Raw genomic sequence first — 17,956 nt, 5'->3', positions numbered from 1 at the left:
AGCCAGAGATGTATATAATTATGATTCTAGAGGAAAAGCAAGATAAAACTGGTGTCAGAAAGAGAAAGTAATTTTGTTCATATCAAATCTTCTTCCAAAAGAAGAATTATCTACTGTAATTAGCCAATCTCAACCTTTTTTTCTGCTTTTGTCTCTTATTTCTGTCTGTTCCTATGTCTCTGTCCCATAGATACATATCCTAGTCAAACCTGAGCTGCTGTGCTCTAGGTCCAAAATCTTGAGATATTTGTATATGTATGTTTAAATGATCCAGTTTAAAGTAAGAGAAAAGAATATTTTTAAATCATGAGATTTATAGGGCAATTGAATGTATAGGAAGAATAGGCAAAATTATATTCTTGGAGCAAGAAAAGAAATAGAGGTTCAAGTTCCCATTCTCAATTTAAAATAGTTGTAATTCCAATAATCATTTTAGATTTTCTTGTCTCTAACCATTGTTTGAGTTTGTTGAGGGTTTTGTCCTTTAGAAGGCATATAAATCTTCATTCAAATACTCTATGGTCTTAGTGAATCTCCTAATTATCTTTAAACTTTATGAGTAGTCTTAGTAATTATCTCAAGTATTCCCTCAAACCTTCCCCTAGCTCTTCCGACATCACTGTGTTTTGAAAAAGCTTCAGTTTTGATTACTGTCCTAACTTAAATCAATGCTATGAGTTTTCCTGTTAGCATCTAAGAATTAAAAAGTCTAATCTTAGCTTTCAGTTGAAGAGAATGAGTAATATTGTGCCTTTCCTAGGTTAATGCCTTCCTTTCTGGCAAACTTGAACAACATGAATCACTCTAACTTTGACCCAGGAGAACATTTTTTTCCCCTTCCTTTTAGAGTCAGCTCTAAGGATAGCTAGAATATAGCAGCTGAGGCCAAGATATTTTAAAGAGCTATCCATAAGCATTTTAAATGTTTAAATGGCACAATTGTAATTGTTGAACTAGATAACCCCTAAGTCATGACCATCTTAGCCCTAAGAGTCCCTTAGTCTCATGACCAGTTGGTCAGTCTCAAAGTTTGGTAGCCATTCAGGCATTGTTTCTTAATAGCTCTTACTTGTTGAAAAAGATACGGCACTATTCCAAAACCCTAGATATTGCCACTTCTTTTTTATTGGTACCTGCCAAAGGCTTGATTATATATTTATTTATTTATTTATTTTTATTTTTTTTATTGTGAGAATACCGTTACAATTACATGGGCAAGATAATGAGTACATTTCTTATCAAGCATTGTTGCTTCTTTGTTTCTCCTTCCCCTCCCTTCCCATACTCCTACCACTTACCCCCACCATATCCTCCCCCCCCAACCAAAGTTGTGAAGTTCGTTTTTCGAAATAACGACTTGTACATCTCATCCCTAGTTAAACGATTTGTTTTTGCCTTTCCTCTCCACAAATTATACCAACATCAAATACAGTAAAAGCAGGGGTTATACCGTGGGGGAGGGACATACAAAGCAAAATAGAAATCATCTTATAAATATGTTAGAAACAATTGCATGAAAGCAAAAAAAAAACACTTGAATCCTTATCTTGGGGTTCATTTCCCCTAACATCAGCTTATCTGACCTTTTCTGCTTGACTCAGACATATACTAGTTATTTCAAATAAGGGAAACCATGGGACCAATGTTTCATTGGACCTGGCTTACTTCACTTAATATAAGCTTTTCCAAGTCTTTCCATTTCCTAACGAATAGGTAAAAGACTTGATTATTTCTATTTCACAGGTAGCCTGAAACACTTCCACTCTGCTATGTCATTAGTGCAAGAGGTAGAGTTGGTTATGTAGCAGTCTGTTACATAATCTTTTATTAGTGTTGAGCCGTACTCAGCACCAGTAACTCCGTAGGCAACTATACATCATCTAGGTAGAAAAAAAATGAAATGAATAAGCCAGTTTGCTGGCAGATCAACTCTGGCAGATCACATCAACTCAGAATATAGAAATCAGCTCAAGGCCACCTTGAGGGAGAAGTTAGTGAGACATCATCTCAATAGAAGAAGCTAGGTGTGATGATGATCATTTTTAGTGTAAATGATGGCTATACAATTGTTTTGATGGTATTTAGTATCATACTTGCCTTTCAACCAGTCCCTTCATGCTTGACTCCTCCATTCAAATAATCTACCTTTTATAATCACCTCATATCATTATCATTATTATTATTTAGGCCTAGATTCTACATTTGAATAACAACATACTATATATGTCTGTCAAGATTTCTGGTTCCATTTCTTTCATGCCTGACTCCATTGTATAAAATGTACCACTTTTTCTTAATCCCTTTATCAGTTGATAGGGACCTAGATTGATCATTGGATACATACCTGAAAGTAGTATAGGAAAATCACTTTTAGTGTTTTGATGAACCTCTATACTGATTGTCTTAGTGGTGTGACTAATTTACATGCCCTTACTACCAACAGTATATCAGTGTTCCACCCCTACATCTCATAAGTCATTTTTTAAAAATGATACTCAGTATTGGACTTAGCGCTTCTACTTGTTATGTAAGCACTTTACTGCTGATCCATGCCTTCAACTCCAAGAGTTGAAAATATGGTATTGAGAATTTTTATGTCTATATTTATCAAAGAAGTTTAGCTCTATTTTCTTTCCTTTCCTTTCTTTTTTTTTTTTTTTTTTGTTATGTCCTTATCTGGCCCCATATAACGAGTTCAGTAGTTTTCCTTCCTTTTCTTTCCTGCTCCCCCTGCCCCCTTTCTTTTGGTGCTGGTCCTAGGGCTTGAACTCGGGGCCTGCACTATTCCTGAGCTTCATTTGCTCAAGGCTAGCAGCTCCACTTTCAGCTTTTTTTGTGATTAATTAGAGATGAGAGTCTCAGGGACTTTTCTGACTGGGCTGGTTTCAAACCATGATCATCAGATCTTAGATTCTTGAGTAGCTAGAATTACAAGCATGAGCCCCTGGCATCCAATTTACGTCCCTTTCTATTACATGGAATAAACTTATGATCATGGGTATTATCATTATTATTCATTAAAAGTCTATTAGAATTAACCATTTATCCATCTTGTAGACTATGCTTGATTAGGAGACTCTATCATAATCAATAAGAAGTTAATATTTTCTCGAGTTAGTTTAGGTGGGATATATGCCTCTGGAAGTTTGCCTATTTTTCTATATTTTCTTGTTTAGCTAAATATAAGTTTTTGAAGTAGTCCCCAGTTGCTCTCTGAATTTCACTAATGTTCATTGTGAGACCACTTTTTCATCTCAAATTTTATTAATTTGGATTTTCTGTCTGTTTCTTATGGTTAGTTTTGCTAAGATTTGCCAATGTTATTTACTTTAAAGTAAATAACTGATTATTTCACTGATTCTTTCTATTTTTTTAATCTCTACCTAATATTTATTATTTCTTGCCATTTATTTTTAGTTTTGCTAGTTTTTTGTTTATTTTGCTTTTTTTTTTCAGTCATGTGGCTTGAACTCGGGGCCTGGGAGCTGTTCCTGAGCTCCTTTACACTACATTAGTGCCCTACCATGTTGAGCCCACTTCCAGTATTCTGGTATTTAATTGAAGATTAGAATCTCACACCTTTTCCTGCCTGGGCTGGCTTTGAACTTTGATCATCATAAAATCTTAGCCACCTGAATAGCTTGAATTGCAGGCATGAGCCTTTCACTCTAAAATGACTTGAATTTCCTTTTTCTTCTTTTTTTTCTAGTCCTGGGGCTTGAACTCTGGGCCTTGGTGCTAGGATTACAGGCATGAGCCACTGGTGCCTGATGAGTTGCATTTCTTGCAGACAGAAGATGATCTTGTCTTGTTTTTAATCCAATTTTGTACTTGGTGTCTTTTGTGTAGAGGATCAATACTGTTAACACTCAGAATTATTATTCAAAGGTATGTAACAATTTGTTATTTTTTGCTTTAAAAATATTTGATCTTTTCTGATTTATATTTTCATATCTACCAGTGTAGTGAGATTGATTCTTTGATTCTTTCCCATATATTCATGGTTGTGTTGATCATCTTTTGTACTTTTACGTTCTTGTAAGTATTATCTTTAGGGTTGACTTTAGTGTACATAAGTTTCTTTAGTTTTTGTGTTCAACTTACAAGGTTATTTTTCTTCTTCAATTAAAAAGATAAAGTTACTGGAAACAGGTATCAAGGTTAGTAATTTCCTTTCAGGGCTTGAAATGTGTAATTCTCTTGCTTTTAGAGGTTTTGTTGAAAAAAAAATCCTGTTTTTCTGATGGGTTAACCTATGTAGATGACTTGACACTTCTCTCTTTCAACTTTCAATATTCCTTCCTTGTTTTGTATACTGTATTTAATGTTTATAATAAAACTTGGAATTATTCTATTCTGGTCCCGTCTATACCTTAGTGACCATATTTTCTCAAGATTTATATTTTTTCTGGTATTATTTCATTGAATATTGTCCATATTCCTTTAATTTATATGTTTTCTACATTCAGAATTCCTATTTAGTCTTTTAATGGTGTAATGGGTTTTGCAAGTTTCTTTTGTACTTTTACTTTTTTCTTTCTCTTCATCTCATTATTCTAATATTTTTAACTCTATCTTCAAGTTCTGATAGTCTATCTTCCATTGGTTTATTCAGGCTTGGTTTTCAACTGCAATTTTATTTGAATTATTGAATTTGTTTCTTCAAGAAATCCTAATTTATTTTTTTCAGGAGTTTTTATATTTTTGAAACCCTATTTCATATCTTTCAATGTCCTTGTTATTTTATTCAGCTGCTTATTTGTAAAATTCAAGTCCTCAAATACTTTGCAGAATGAAAAATAAGGAAAGATCTACTGACAAAACAGTATCCAAAAGAACCAGTGTGACTATATGAATATAAACTATCAAATAAACTATCAAATAAACTATGATAAGTTAATTAAGATGCAAGACATTTTATAATGATAGATCAATTCTTCTGGAAGCCAAAACAAGAGTATCCATTAGGATGGACTATGTATTTATCTGTAAAGCAAGCCTCAATAAATTTAGAAGAATTGAAAACATAGTTTTTATTCTCTAAAATGATAGACTGAAATTAGAAAGTGCTAACTAAACAAATTTATATACAAACCACATTTAAAATATGTTCATTAATTAATGTTGTTGTAAATAACTGAGATTAAAAATATAAGATAGCTACCTGTATCAAGTGAAAATAATTGATACTATGTCATAGAAGATACAGTGAGAAGATAGTCATATAACCCAGAAATTCATACCTGGTATAGAGAGTATTAAAAAGGATAAAAATTTTAAGTCAGTAATGTAACTTTCTGCGAAGATCTGCTAGAAAATGAAGCGCAAACTTAAAGACAAGCTAAACAGAAAGAAGGAAATAATTTCAGAGTAGAAAGAAATAGAAAAATAAATCTACAAGTAGGAGCTTTTTATAAGAAAGATCAAAACTGTTGTAAAACCTTTAATAAGATGAGAAACTCAGAATTACACTAGAAATGACCTTACAGAAATGAAATGGACTAAAAGATATTATAATGAATAACAAATATCCCAAGACATTTAAATAATTTAGATAAAACAATATCAAGTGGCAGTAGTGTTAATATTGCCAGTGAGAATGAAAAATGGTGAAAATATACATTGGAAATAATGTTTGCAAGCAGTTTTTCAAAGAATTGAACATATATTTATTTACCTGACTCACTAGTTCCACCCCTAGATAAAGGAAAACTTATGCTCACACAAAAATTTGTACAGAAAATAACCAAAATATACTTAGGAAAGTGAATCAATAGAAAAACTGATTCAGTTTTATAATTCAATATTACTCAGCACTAAAGAAGAATAAATTATTGAAACATACAACTTCAGTAAATTGAAAATACTTAATGGTAAAACAAAGAAGATATTATCACTTCAGTGCCTCATTGTTGAAAAGTCAAACCTATATAAATGGACAGTTAATTGGTTGTTGCTGGAGTTATTAATGCAGGAAGTGGTGGCTATATCTTATATATATAATATGGTGGCAGTTACATAAATTGATGAATGCATTTAATTTCATAGAACTGTATAGAAGAAGAACAAAGTAAATTCCTGTACATGAGAAAAATTTAAAGAATAATACAGAACTCTTCTGGAGGAAGAAAGCATAAATCAGTTGACCCGGAATATGTACATGAAGAGGAAAGGATTTGTTACCTAAACTACATACGGATTTCTGTAGTTGAAAGTTTTACAATCATATAAGCATAGGTATCTGTCTTGAGGTAATAAAAATTCAAATGTTGAAAACTTCTCTGGGCACAATGAAAGATCTAGTTTCAGTTGTACTGAATTTAATAGATGCCCCTGTAAATGTTTTCACTTAGTAGACTTAAAAGCAGAGCTTGTAATATGTACTGTTGGATATCATAATCAGCAAGGAGAATATTAAATTAATTACAGATTCACTGTTTTGGGAAAGTACTAAGTATATAATAATTTTAATTTTAATTTCAATTTTTCATTTTAATGTTAATCTATAAATATTATTCTTTAAGAGGATAAAGGAGCTGAACAGAAATAGATTATTTAATTAACCAAGGGTTATATGGTTCTTATGTAGAATGATAAGCTTTCAATTTACCATGAAAATATAGTCACTGAAATATATTTCAGTCTGCTTTGTGGCAAAATGTTGAATAATTGTATGAAGGACATCATGTTTAAAATAATTCTTTGTTTACTCTTTCTCCATTGTACCCAGATATTATAATCCAACATATGCAGCAAACAAGGACTTTCTTTGCAGTTCCTATTATAAACTTTAAATTTCTTTTTAGATTTTCATTGGAAAATTGCTTTGTAACCCTGAGTAAAAGCATTTGATATGTCATCAATTTTCACTATTCTGAACTGTTTATAAATCAGTAGGAATAGTGACATGAATAATTTTGACTGTTGAGATAGGAAATTGGAATGAATGCTTGTCAAGGCTTTTTCTGAAAAATTAAATGTTGCTAATTTAAAATGAATCTGAGTCATATTTTATATATATTACTTATTCTATATTTTAAATTTAGGTAATTTGATATGCATTCATAAAAGGTTCATTTCAGGGTCATTCAACCCCACCAAAAGTAATTATTTATTGAACTGTCCTTAGATTAAGATAGACTGCTATATAATAACACTTCTCAACAGATATTTCTTCCTGTAAAAATTGATAATTTATAACTTTCTAGCCAGTTTTATGTGTTTAATGAATACAACTATATCATTCCTACATTAATCCAGTACATTTGATTTACTTTTCTGCCATTTCTAATTTTGAAAATTTAGGTAAAAGTTTAATGATACTTTTGAGTCTTTAGCAGATGCTAAAGAACTAAATTTAGCCAGGCACTGGTGGCTCATACCTATAATGCTAGTTACTCAGGAAGTTGAGATCTGAGGATTACAGTTCTAAGCCAGCACAGGCAAGGAAGACTGTGAGACTCTAGTCTTCAATTAACACAAGAAAACCAGAAGTGGGGCTGTGGCTCAAGGTGGTAGGGCACTAGCCTTGAGCAAAAGAGCTCAGAGACAATGCTCAGGGCCTGAGTTCAAGTCCCACAATCGAATAAAAAAGAAAAAAATTTAATTTCACATTAAATTTTTATGTGCAGTTTACATAAACGGTTTTGCTATGTATTTCAGTGTGGGGAAGATGTGGAAATTAAATTTATGAACCATATTATTTAGAGAAGGACAATGTAAAGGTAAGTTGAATTTTGGAGAGGAACTGATCTTTGAAAGGAAGGGGAGTAAAATGGAAGCAAGAAGACAAAATAATAATCTGAAATCTTCAGAAATTATCTTGTCATCTTTTATTTAGTAAGTTTTTTAGATCCTCTGTTAAGTAGAAATAGAAGTTTAATTTGTATTTTTCTAATGAATTTCTTCACACGTGTCTTAGGGAGTGTTTCTCAAATTTGAATATACACTGTATTTACAATAAAATAAATTCACAATTATTGTTGTATTACCATTCAATGGTTATGGTACAATTAGCATTACCTATTAATAAATTTGCACATGTATTCATTTATTTATGCATTTATTTCTAATTGCTTCCAAAAGATTTAACTCTCCTTAAATTTCTTAGTCTTTAAAAAAGTTATTATCTTGTTTTGACATTCATTGCACATCAAATCAAAGACGTTTGTCAAGTCTTCTTGCTGAAACAGTAAGTGAGGAGTCAACTTTTAGATGACAGGTTTATGGTAATCACAACTGGGAACTACTTTGCAACTTTCTGTCCCTGTTTTACTCTGTTTAAACATTCTTTGACATTTCATAGATGACTGTTCAACTTGAATTATATTTAAACATTACTCATTGTTTGAAACTATTTCTTTCTAGGTAAACAGGATTATAAAAAAACCAAACCTATTTTACGAGCAACCAAATTAAAAGCAGAAGCAAAGAAAACAGCAATAGGCATAAAGGTAGATTTCGATTTAATAACTTTGTAATACGATAATGTGTATGCTATTTCATTATATTAAACGGGGTTGCATGAATGTTCTAACTGCTTTATAATGTTTCATAATCTAAGCAGAATTCAAAATTGTTTAAAATAATTTACTCAATGGAAAAGTTCCTTCTAACACTTAGATTTTTCAAGGTCTAAAAATAATACAGTGTTACCTAAGAAAACCAGTTGTTCTTAAAGTTTTAATTCTTTTCCAGCTAATGAATATATTCAAGCATTTCAATGATGTATGTGATGTGGCCTTAGTAAAAAAAAATTCTTTAATTTTCAATAAACGTTATTTTCATAGTTGTTTAAATTACACTTGTAGTAATGTATACTTATTCATGCTTGTAATTTTACTCCTTGTCTTATTAACACTAGTATTCTCTGTGATGAAATTCTTATGGCATTCCCAAACTTGTCCATTTAGAAATCTGGTGTTGAGCTCCTTAAAGGATAAATGCAACTGAGAATGCTCTTAGCAGACAGTAATTCAGTGTGCTAGCACAATAAAGTTTAGTAAAATTACATTTACATTATTACTCAGGTTATTTCTTTTGCCAAGTTTTTAGAATTGAAATGAGCTAAGTAGAAAAATTAGGTTGACAGCCCTGTTGTCAAATATATAACATAAAATGACTACTACATATATTTTATTTAAATTTTAAACTGTTAATAGGAGATTTTGGGTTTTATTTGGCAGACGAAAAATCAATTTTTCTAAGTTACAGCTTATAGCAAATGCCAAGGTATTACTACCAAGCTGTAACAGCTGTTGAACAGCCAGATGATATATTTGGTTTTCTTCCAGAATTTGCTATTATGATCACAAAACATTGCCTTCTTTTAGCTGCTGATTGCCCATTTTGATCAAGCATTGCTGTGTGATGTGATATGTTTTCACAACACAACCTCTTCAGTTAGTGTTCTGTGTCAGTTTTTAATGAGAAAAATAATCTTTTTGTTTCAGGCCAGATTAATCCTTATTTTTTTCTATTTTCATATCAAATTTAATTCATCTTTAAAAGATATTTCAATGACCTAAATTTTATAAAAGCAATGCTTACTTTGTATAGTGCATTTAGTGGCTTAAGAATGGCCTCTTGATTTGAACATTTTGATTCTTGCCCTCTTAACACAATGTATAACTTAATTTCATCTATTATAATGTGGTGGAGTTTGTGGTTTGGTTTTTAGCGGAATGTTGGTATAAAATTCTCTTTGGCATACTTAAATGAGCAGTTCCATATTAAGATTTGAGGAACAGAGCCAGACCCCGGTGTCTCACGCCTGTAATCCTAGCTACTCAGGAGGCTGAGATCTGAGGATTGCGGTTCAAAACCAGCCCAGGCGGGAAAGACCGTGAGACTCTTATCTCCAATAAAACACTGGCAAACCGGAAGTGGCGCTGTAGTTCAAGCGGTAGAGTGCTCGCCTTGAGCTGAAGAGTGCAGGGGCAGCGCGCCCAGGCCCAGAGTTCAAGCCCCACGACCGGCCAAAAAAAAAAAAGCTAGAAGTGGAGCTGTGGCTCAAGTGGTACAAAATTAGCTTTGGGCAGAAAATGCTCAGCAGCAATGCCCACGCCCTGAGTCCAAAGCCCAAAAAATTTAAAAATAAAGATTTCAAAAACAATGGAGCCATTGATTTACATTTATACCATTTTTATACATATATCCCTTATTTCATAACTGTGTCCCCTTGAAATACAATTAGCTAATGCCTGTTTTAATTAAATTTTTATGAGAATTTTTGTCTGAGAGTCTATTAAGTATGTACAGAAGTGTTTTTAACTTGTGATGGGAACGTTGCTCCCTCTCAGTGTATTTGGATATCGTTTGACTTAGCAAGCCTGTGGAAAACAAAGGCCTTTTCACATTTTTCATTAGTATGACTTATTTGTGCTGGGAGTTTCTTTTATCATGTCTGTATATGCATACAATGAACCTTGATCAGATCCTCTCCCTGCCACTGTCCCTCATGGCTCCCTCACTCTTCCCAAAGCAATCTGAACAAGACTTTAAGTAATGTTTACTTAGCCTGAAAATTCATGTGAAGAGCACATTAAGATGATAGGAAACTTTTTAGAGTCAGAACCATGAAGGTATTTTACATTTTAAATCTGGCATACTAATTAGTTTGCCCTGTCAAACTTTGATTGCCTTGTCATTTTGGCATAGTATTTTAAATAACGAAGTTTCTTTCAGCAATTGCCATTTAATGCTTTTTAATTTCCCTAGTGAGTGATTTTATCCATACTGATAATGTCACAGAAGCAACTAAGGTGTAATGAACATCAAACATGTTTGAGTCTTATCTAGTTGATACAGAATGACCATAATATTGTGTTATTTTACCATTTTATTACTTATTCCTTTAAATGAGTTGTAGTACTGCTCTTCAAGTAGTTTAAATCTATGGAAAATCTGGAAAGGTGTATGAAAGGGCAAATTGACATCAATGGCAACAATGTGAGTATGTGACAAAAGCCCTAGGACCACATCCCTTTGACCCTCACTGTGACCATGCTTAGTTATGTCTAATCTGCCACCTTTCTAGAATGGACATAAGTAAAAATATTAAACAGTGAACTTAACACATTGAAGTCACTTATCAATTGTTATAATCAAGAAAGTATTTGTAGGCATTCAACAGTTCTAGTTCATGGAAGTTTTCCCTTGAATGTTTGTCAGTGGCCTTCTTATACTTCAAGTTCTTCTGTTTTGTGCAGCTGAATTATATATTATAGAATGTTCTCACATTTTCTGTGATCATGATGGATGTTAATATTGAAAAATCTTTGCCTCGTTTTAGCATAATTTCTATGAAGACCATAAGATATTACTTGAGCCGTTACTCATTTAGGAATCACTGCATTACAATATTATAGAACCTGTGGGAAGAAAGATGAGTAAGATGTGATTGTCCTGGAAAAATGTACAAGAGATCACTTCCAGAATTAATTTCCTTATTCAATCAACATTATGTGGACTGAGAAACTGTAGGCTAGAAATGTGAAGAACTATACAATAGAGCCTTTGCCCCTAAAGTCTTCTAGTGCTTTTTTTGTAAATCTATGTTCAGAAATGGAACATGGTTTGAGAGAACAGTTCATGATTTGGGCATAAGATCTAAATAATGTTAAAATCTAGAATTGATTTATAAGTGAGAAGCTACTTTTATTTTTTGTCTTGCAAAAATAAAATGTCACAGTTTGTCAGACAGTAATGCAATGAGTGCCACCTAAAATATATTTCCACATCAAGTTTGCTTGCTATTTAATTGACTTTCAATTAGAAGAATTATAGTATCACTAATTTTTTTACAATGCAATACCTGTGTTGGTATGATTTAGAAGGAAATGAATCTACATTTATTATTTTCTTTTTTAAACTGTACCCTAAAGGTATAACTTTAACAAGAGAAAAAAAGATTTAAAAAATATTCAGTTGTAGTATGTAAACAAAATGCCAACCAGATCCTGCCCACAATCTCTTTAGATGATGAGCTTGAAATGTTATATTTGTTCTGTGCTGTTATTTTGGGTTTAAAACTGAAAATAGCCACGGGATAGAGAAAATGTTTATGTTTGTGATTCTGTTTGTTTTTTCAACTTGTACCCTTGCTTGAAACTTTCAAACATTCTGCCTTTATAATGTTCATTTCCTCAATGAATGGAGATACGTTGAAGAAAATTATGTGATGTTATACCTTCCCAGTAAATGTCATCCTTGTTTCATATATTAACCAGACATCATTTAATTAAACATTAATAAGTTGAATTTTGTAAATACTCTCCATTTCCTATCTTTAGAGTTCTTTTTCATACCTTTGGATATTATGAAAGTGTACACATTGTCTTAAGGACAATAAAAACAAGTAAACCAGTGAATTTAGTTTATGTGAAACATGGCTTTAAATCCAGAATAACAAGTTTATTTTTACAGTAAGCTAGGTGAATAGCATGGAGTTGATCAGTTTTGTTGTCCACTCTACAGAACAGATGGAGTTTACAGTTGTGTGTCACTTGTTTATTACATCCTCTTAAAATTAGTAGCTGTGTAACCAGATGGGTCTGGGAGCACAGCTGTGGATCTAAGAAAATAAATGAAACCTGTCTGGTAGTGCCATGCCCTTTTGAGACGCCAAAGTGTTCCAACTGTAACGAAGAAAAATTCACTTTTACTTGACATTATGTTGATATATTACATTTTAAATATAAAGTCATTCAAAAATTGTTGATACTGAGTTTTTCAGCTGCACATGTTTAATATTTATTTTCAGAGTTTTGATATCTGGGTATATTTAATTATGAAGCTAAACATCTGAATACAGTATTTGTAGTAGTAGCATTCAGGTAAAACTGCATATTGGTTATGAATCAAGTTTATTTTTAATGTTTTTAAAGTTTAGCAGGTAGCAAATGTTGTTTTATTTTATGTTGGCATAAAATTTATTTTACATATTTGTGAATGTAAAGGATTTACTACCCCCATAAAACAATACCAGGTAAGGGGTGTGATACACAGTGAACATCAGAAGAGAATACTAGGCCCTATAGGATGCCAGACTGCCACTCTCCATTCTTCATTTCTCTCTGGCCAAATGGAATGTTAGTATCGAGACTATTTATGGTCCTCACACACTTTTTTATGTTTTTTTAATTGTAAAAATAGTGTACAGAGAGGTTACAGTTACATGAGTAAGGTAATGAGTCCATTTCCTTCCGAGTATTGTTACCTCCTCCTTTCCTTTTCCCCTACCATCCCTTCCTTCCCACCTCCTCACCTCCCCTGCCTCCCATAAGTTGTAAAGTTCGTTTTCTACATAACGTCTTGTACATCTCATCGTTACAATAGGTCAAGGGCAAGGGAAATAACAATATGCTCACACACTTTTTGAAGATAATATGATGTGTGATGCTTCATGAAACCAGTCCTCAGTTTTGTTCATCAGTATATAAAATACAGAACTTAGGCTTTAAAACTTAGAGTTTGAACAAAATAATAATTAATGTAAACAGAGACATAATCTGTGAAGCCAGTGATTATAGTCATTTGTTACTAATCGAAATGGAATCATAACTGTTAAAGAAAATCTATATGCAAATTCCATTGCTAATTGCAAATGTATTTTTGAAGCAGCAAATAAAGTTAGACATAACTCAAGTAGAGAACACATACACTTTGTAAGTACAATCTATGTTGCTTATATCTAACCTTTTGATATCCAAATCATGAAAATAATATTAAATCAATAAATCTGAATTTTAGTTCTGGGAAAATTTAACTTAAAAGTAATAATAAGAAGGACTATGTACTTGTTATTACAATGGGTTTTATCATATGCAAAATAAGTTACTTATTGGCAAAAACGTATAAATAAGATGGATATGACTATTTGTTTCAAATTATTCATTGTACATTGGGCAGTAACATGGTCATTTTATCTGGTGAAACAGATAAAAAAAAGTCTTTTCTCAAGTCTACTTTTTTTCCCTCCTCTAGGAAGTTGGACTTGTACTTGCAGCTATCCTGGCCCTCCTACTGGCTTTCTATGCTTTCTTTTATCTCAGACTGTCCACAGATGTTGACCCAGGAGATGAAAATTAGCTGAGCATCAATACATTAAAGGAAAATAATTTTATGAAAGAATCTTTTGGACAAGTACATTCTGAAGAATTGGCTCTTGACTATAATGACTGCTTTCTTCTGAGACTTACGGTTTGCAGAAATACCTTTTTAAATAGTCATGTAAGACATGAAGAAATGAGCTTACCTATCAATACAATATAGTGCTGGATACTTTTAGAAATATTTCTACTTGGACAGACATATTATACATGCACATTTAGATGAAATTGATAATAGATCCTAAACTTTTCAAACATCCTACCCAGCTTACATTTATAACTCCACCAATCAGAAATGAGTAAATTGACTCTTCTATGATTCTTGCAGGTAAACAGTATTTGAATCACATTCCAAGGCTAAGAAAATCTTTATTTTACCAAGAAGCCCCAGTTTCTTTCCAGACATATTTTATGTCATTAGAGAGACTATCTGTACATACAACTTCAGTAATTTTTATCCTTCCTTGCCAACTGTTCCGTGCACATGTGCTCTGTCAGAAATGGCACCTGGATGATAGAGGCTCAAAGAGTAGTGTATTAGAGTACCTTGCCTCTTGGGCTACCCAAACTGATGTAAATAGAAAGTTCAGTTGATCTTGGTTTTAATTAACTTATTACTCTATTAATATAAGCTTGGAATTCTATTTTAATTATGTTGTTCTGGCTGTCTGCAATATCAGTTTGCCCCTCTTGTTAAGGAGAGATGTAGCAATCTGTCATTTAATTGTGCAGTCTTTTTCACACCCTACAATTAGCAGAAGTCTTACCTCCTCAGAATCATTTTCTTGGCTGTCTTCTGAATGTGAACAATGTGAAGTTGTTTCGTGTGATTATATTTTGTCTCTTGAGAGTTAATTAGAACACTTTAGTGAAAAATAAACAGTAGAAGAAAATATAAAACTCATATTACTCTCACATGTACTTTTCTGTTTATATATTTTGATATATTTTGCATTTGTTGGAGCATAATGACTAGTCTATGCAATATTTTATTGGCAATCAACATTTTAATACATTTTCAAAAACATGAACACATAAAGCTCAGAAAATTGGAAAAGATCTACCTACAACAGAGTTACTAGCTACTACATCATATAAGAATGCATAGAAAAATGGATTCTTTGAAATCTATGCACAAAATGTTTAATATTGTGCATATATTGTACAAAATAATAAATTCAGTATTAGAATTGTTTCTGTGCTTTCCAAGAGTCAAAAGCTTTGATAAATACCCTAGAAGCATATCATAGCTTTGTAAGTGCAGCTTCTAAAAGGCAAGATATTCTTTGGTACTTATGCAAAGAAGTTGAATGTGTCACAGTGTAGTGTACATTCTGTAGAATTTTTTTAAAGCAGCATCATTTATTTCCTCAGTGCAGAAACAGCCAAAGATTCCAATATCCTCACAGATTATTTACGCCAAACATCTGCGGGCAAAATTTAGCCAGTGTTATTTGCTAGATTCTTCCTCTTGAACTCACAAACTGGAGACACAGAACAAGACTTCGTACACACTCGCCACAGTGGACCAATCCAAGTGGCATTTTTAGGAAAGGTTGCAGCATTTTATGCCATGTGGTATGTCTGTTCGTGAAGTGGGAGGCAAGGGAATATCCAAGCTGGCATTTTGGATATGATGGGCCTTTTACTTTCCTGAGTGACATGCCACATGTCAAGAAATACTGCTTTCCTCTACTCTTATCACATGTACGTGAACAACTTTCATTTACTTATTTCCATCCCATATGGTGTTAAAGAGTCACATTAAATAAAGGTTATTTCTGGGTTTTAGTAATAATTTAAATGAAAGGATGTAATGGTTACTTATTAGTTACATATCCAAATTAGCAGAACTCATGGTATTTAAAATAGATCATTATACTCTTATAAATGTTTGAAAATTCATCATTGTGAGAAAAACTAAACGATTCTGCCATACTCATGGGGTGTTCTTTTGGGGAAAATATTGCTTCCTATAGCAATAAATATTAGTCTAAATGTAGCATAATTATAGGCAAGTTTCATTGCCTAATTTATTGGCATCTAGATTCCATTCATATAGCTGATTGATTTATGATTACCCAGAGAATCACAAGTCCCAAAGGCTTAAAAGATTCGATTTCTGTAAATAGCAGGTAAAGTGGGATAACATATATTTACACAATACTGTTTTCATGAAATGCAAATTTCACCAACTCACGTTATCTGGGAAGCAGCCAATCCCTTGAAAAGCAGTCCAGATTGAAAGACTGATTTATATGGTTTGAAGAGAAAGGTGATACCTTCTTGCTATTTCAGGGGACTATACTTTTAAATAATGAGTGGTGTTTGGAATAAATATCAGACTGGCATCAGACACAAAATTTAGACCTGGCTAGTTCCCATGTAATAATTTACTGCTTAGAGTAATTCAGAAGAATAAATAAAACATATATTTAATGACTTTTCAGAATGTTCAAATATATTAATGTACTCTGCAGAATATTTAAACTAATGTAGGAGACCTAAAAAATAACCTTTGAAATATGTGAGGTATGAAAGGTTGCTGGTTTTTAGTTTGCACATAGGTCTCAACTAGGGAAAATAATGCATAAATTTATTTTCATTTAAGAAGAGATATTGCAAAAAATAACCTCGTGTCCTATTTCTTCTTTAAAAAATCTGCTTTATTAGAAACATAGGGTTAGTTGTTGTAAGATACATCTACAGTTTCTCTTTTCGACTTTTCATAAAGACAACAGAAATGCTTTTAGCCTGACTAACAATTGTAAAATCCTATGGAATATGTAAAATCCTCAGTCATTTTTGTCATTCCAGTAGTGTAGTAATTTGTACATAAATTTAAATGTATGTTAAAATTAAAGTCTTTTTACAGTCTGGGTAGAAAATGTTGTATATAGTACATGATCAAATATGTTTTAATTTAATAAAATCTGAACAATCTGTATTGATCAAATATTAGCATGTGGCATTTATGATCATTGAATATTTGGGGATATAAAGTTCCATCCTAATTATGAAGGTTAAGACAACATCATGGTTAGAATTAAATTGAAACTTTGGTCTTTTCTAAAACATTAGGTATTCATGTTTATTAAAAAGTCATACTCAGTGATTGAATTAAATTCAGCACGTGTTTTCACCCCAAATAAAAACAAAGCTAAATTTTATTGTAGTATTTATATGATACTCAATTTTCCATGTTTTAAAAGTATATACTCAAGGATAGTTCAACAGATTGAATTGTACTGTAGATCAGCTTTGTGAAAAAAATCTTGTAGGAATTAAATTTATTTCATTTGATAAATTTCCTCCATAATGTTGTTGCACAAGAGACTGCCTAAGATAATTCTGCATTCTGTCCTTAACAGCAATTAAACTCTACACTTACCTGAGGCTTCTCTGGGGAGAGTCCTACTTCTCCCTTAGCAGCCCGGCCTTCTTTTATTAGAATTACTCCAATGCAGCCTGGATAGAATAATGTTTGCTACCTTTGATTGCGCTGATGCCGTATCTAGCATCAGTACAACCCACAGTAAAAAGGAAAAAGAAAAAAAAAACTGCAGCAGATGAATTCAGTGCCTACAAAAACATTCTTACCATTTTGTTCAGGTTTTAACTGGTAGGGTAAGTATAGAGGGGACCTGAAGAGTCATGTAAAGAACTACGCCAGTGTGGAAATATCCATAGTGGATCAGTAATTTGTTTAAAACAATTATATTGCAGCCACATTCAGCACAGTGCCTCCTTGTTACACATTTAAAAAAAAAAATCCCTAGCAACAGATACAAGATCTTTATTTGAAGAAAAAAAATAAGATAGTTTGCATGCCAGAAGAATCTTTG

At 32.3% G+C, this 17,956-nt stretch overlaps 1 protein-coding gene across 3 annotated transcripts in view; it reads left to right on the top strand.

The window, feature by feature from the left end:
- Triqk (triple QxxK/R motif containing) overlaps positions 1-17,005 on the top strand; it is a 71,819-nt gene extending 54,814 nt beyond the window's left edge. For all 3 annotated transcript variants that reach the window (XM_069991050.1, XM_069991048.1, XM_069991047.1), the window contains 2 exons: positions 8,368-8,453; positions 13,987-17,005. In XM_069991050.1, the coding sequence (XP_069847151.1) occupies positions 8,368-8,453; positions 13,987-14,091 (191 nt within the window). In that variant the 3' untranslated portion in view covers positions 14,092-17,005. The remainder of the gene's footprint in view (positions 1-8,367; positions 8,454-13,986) is intronic.
- Positions 17,006-17,956: the final 951 nt, after the last annotated feature.

The sequence above is a fragment of the Dipodomys merriami genome, unplaced genomic scaffold, assembly GCF_024711535.1.
Source record: "Dipodomys merriami isolate MVZ:Mamm:240054 unplaced genomic scaffold, mDipMer1.0.p SCAF_4, whole genome shotgun sequence".
Lineage (NCBI taxonomy): Eukaryota > Metazoa > Chordata > Mammalia > Rodentia > Heteromyidae > Dipodomys > Dipodomys merriami.
This window is presented reverse-complemented; position numbering and strand designations above follow the sequence as displayed.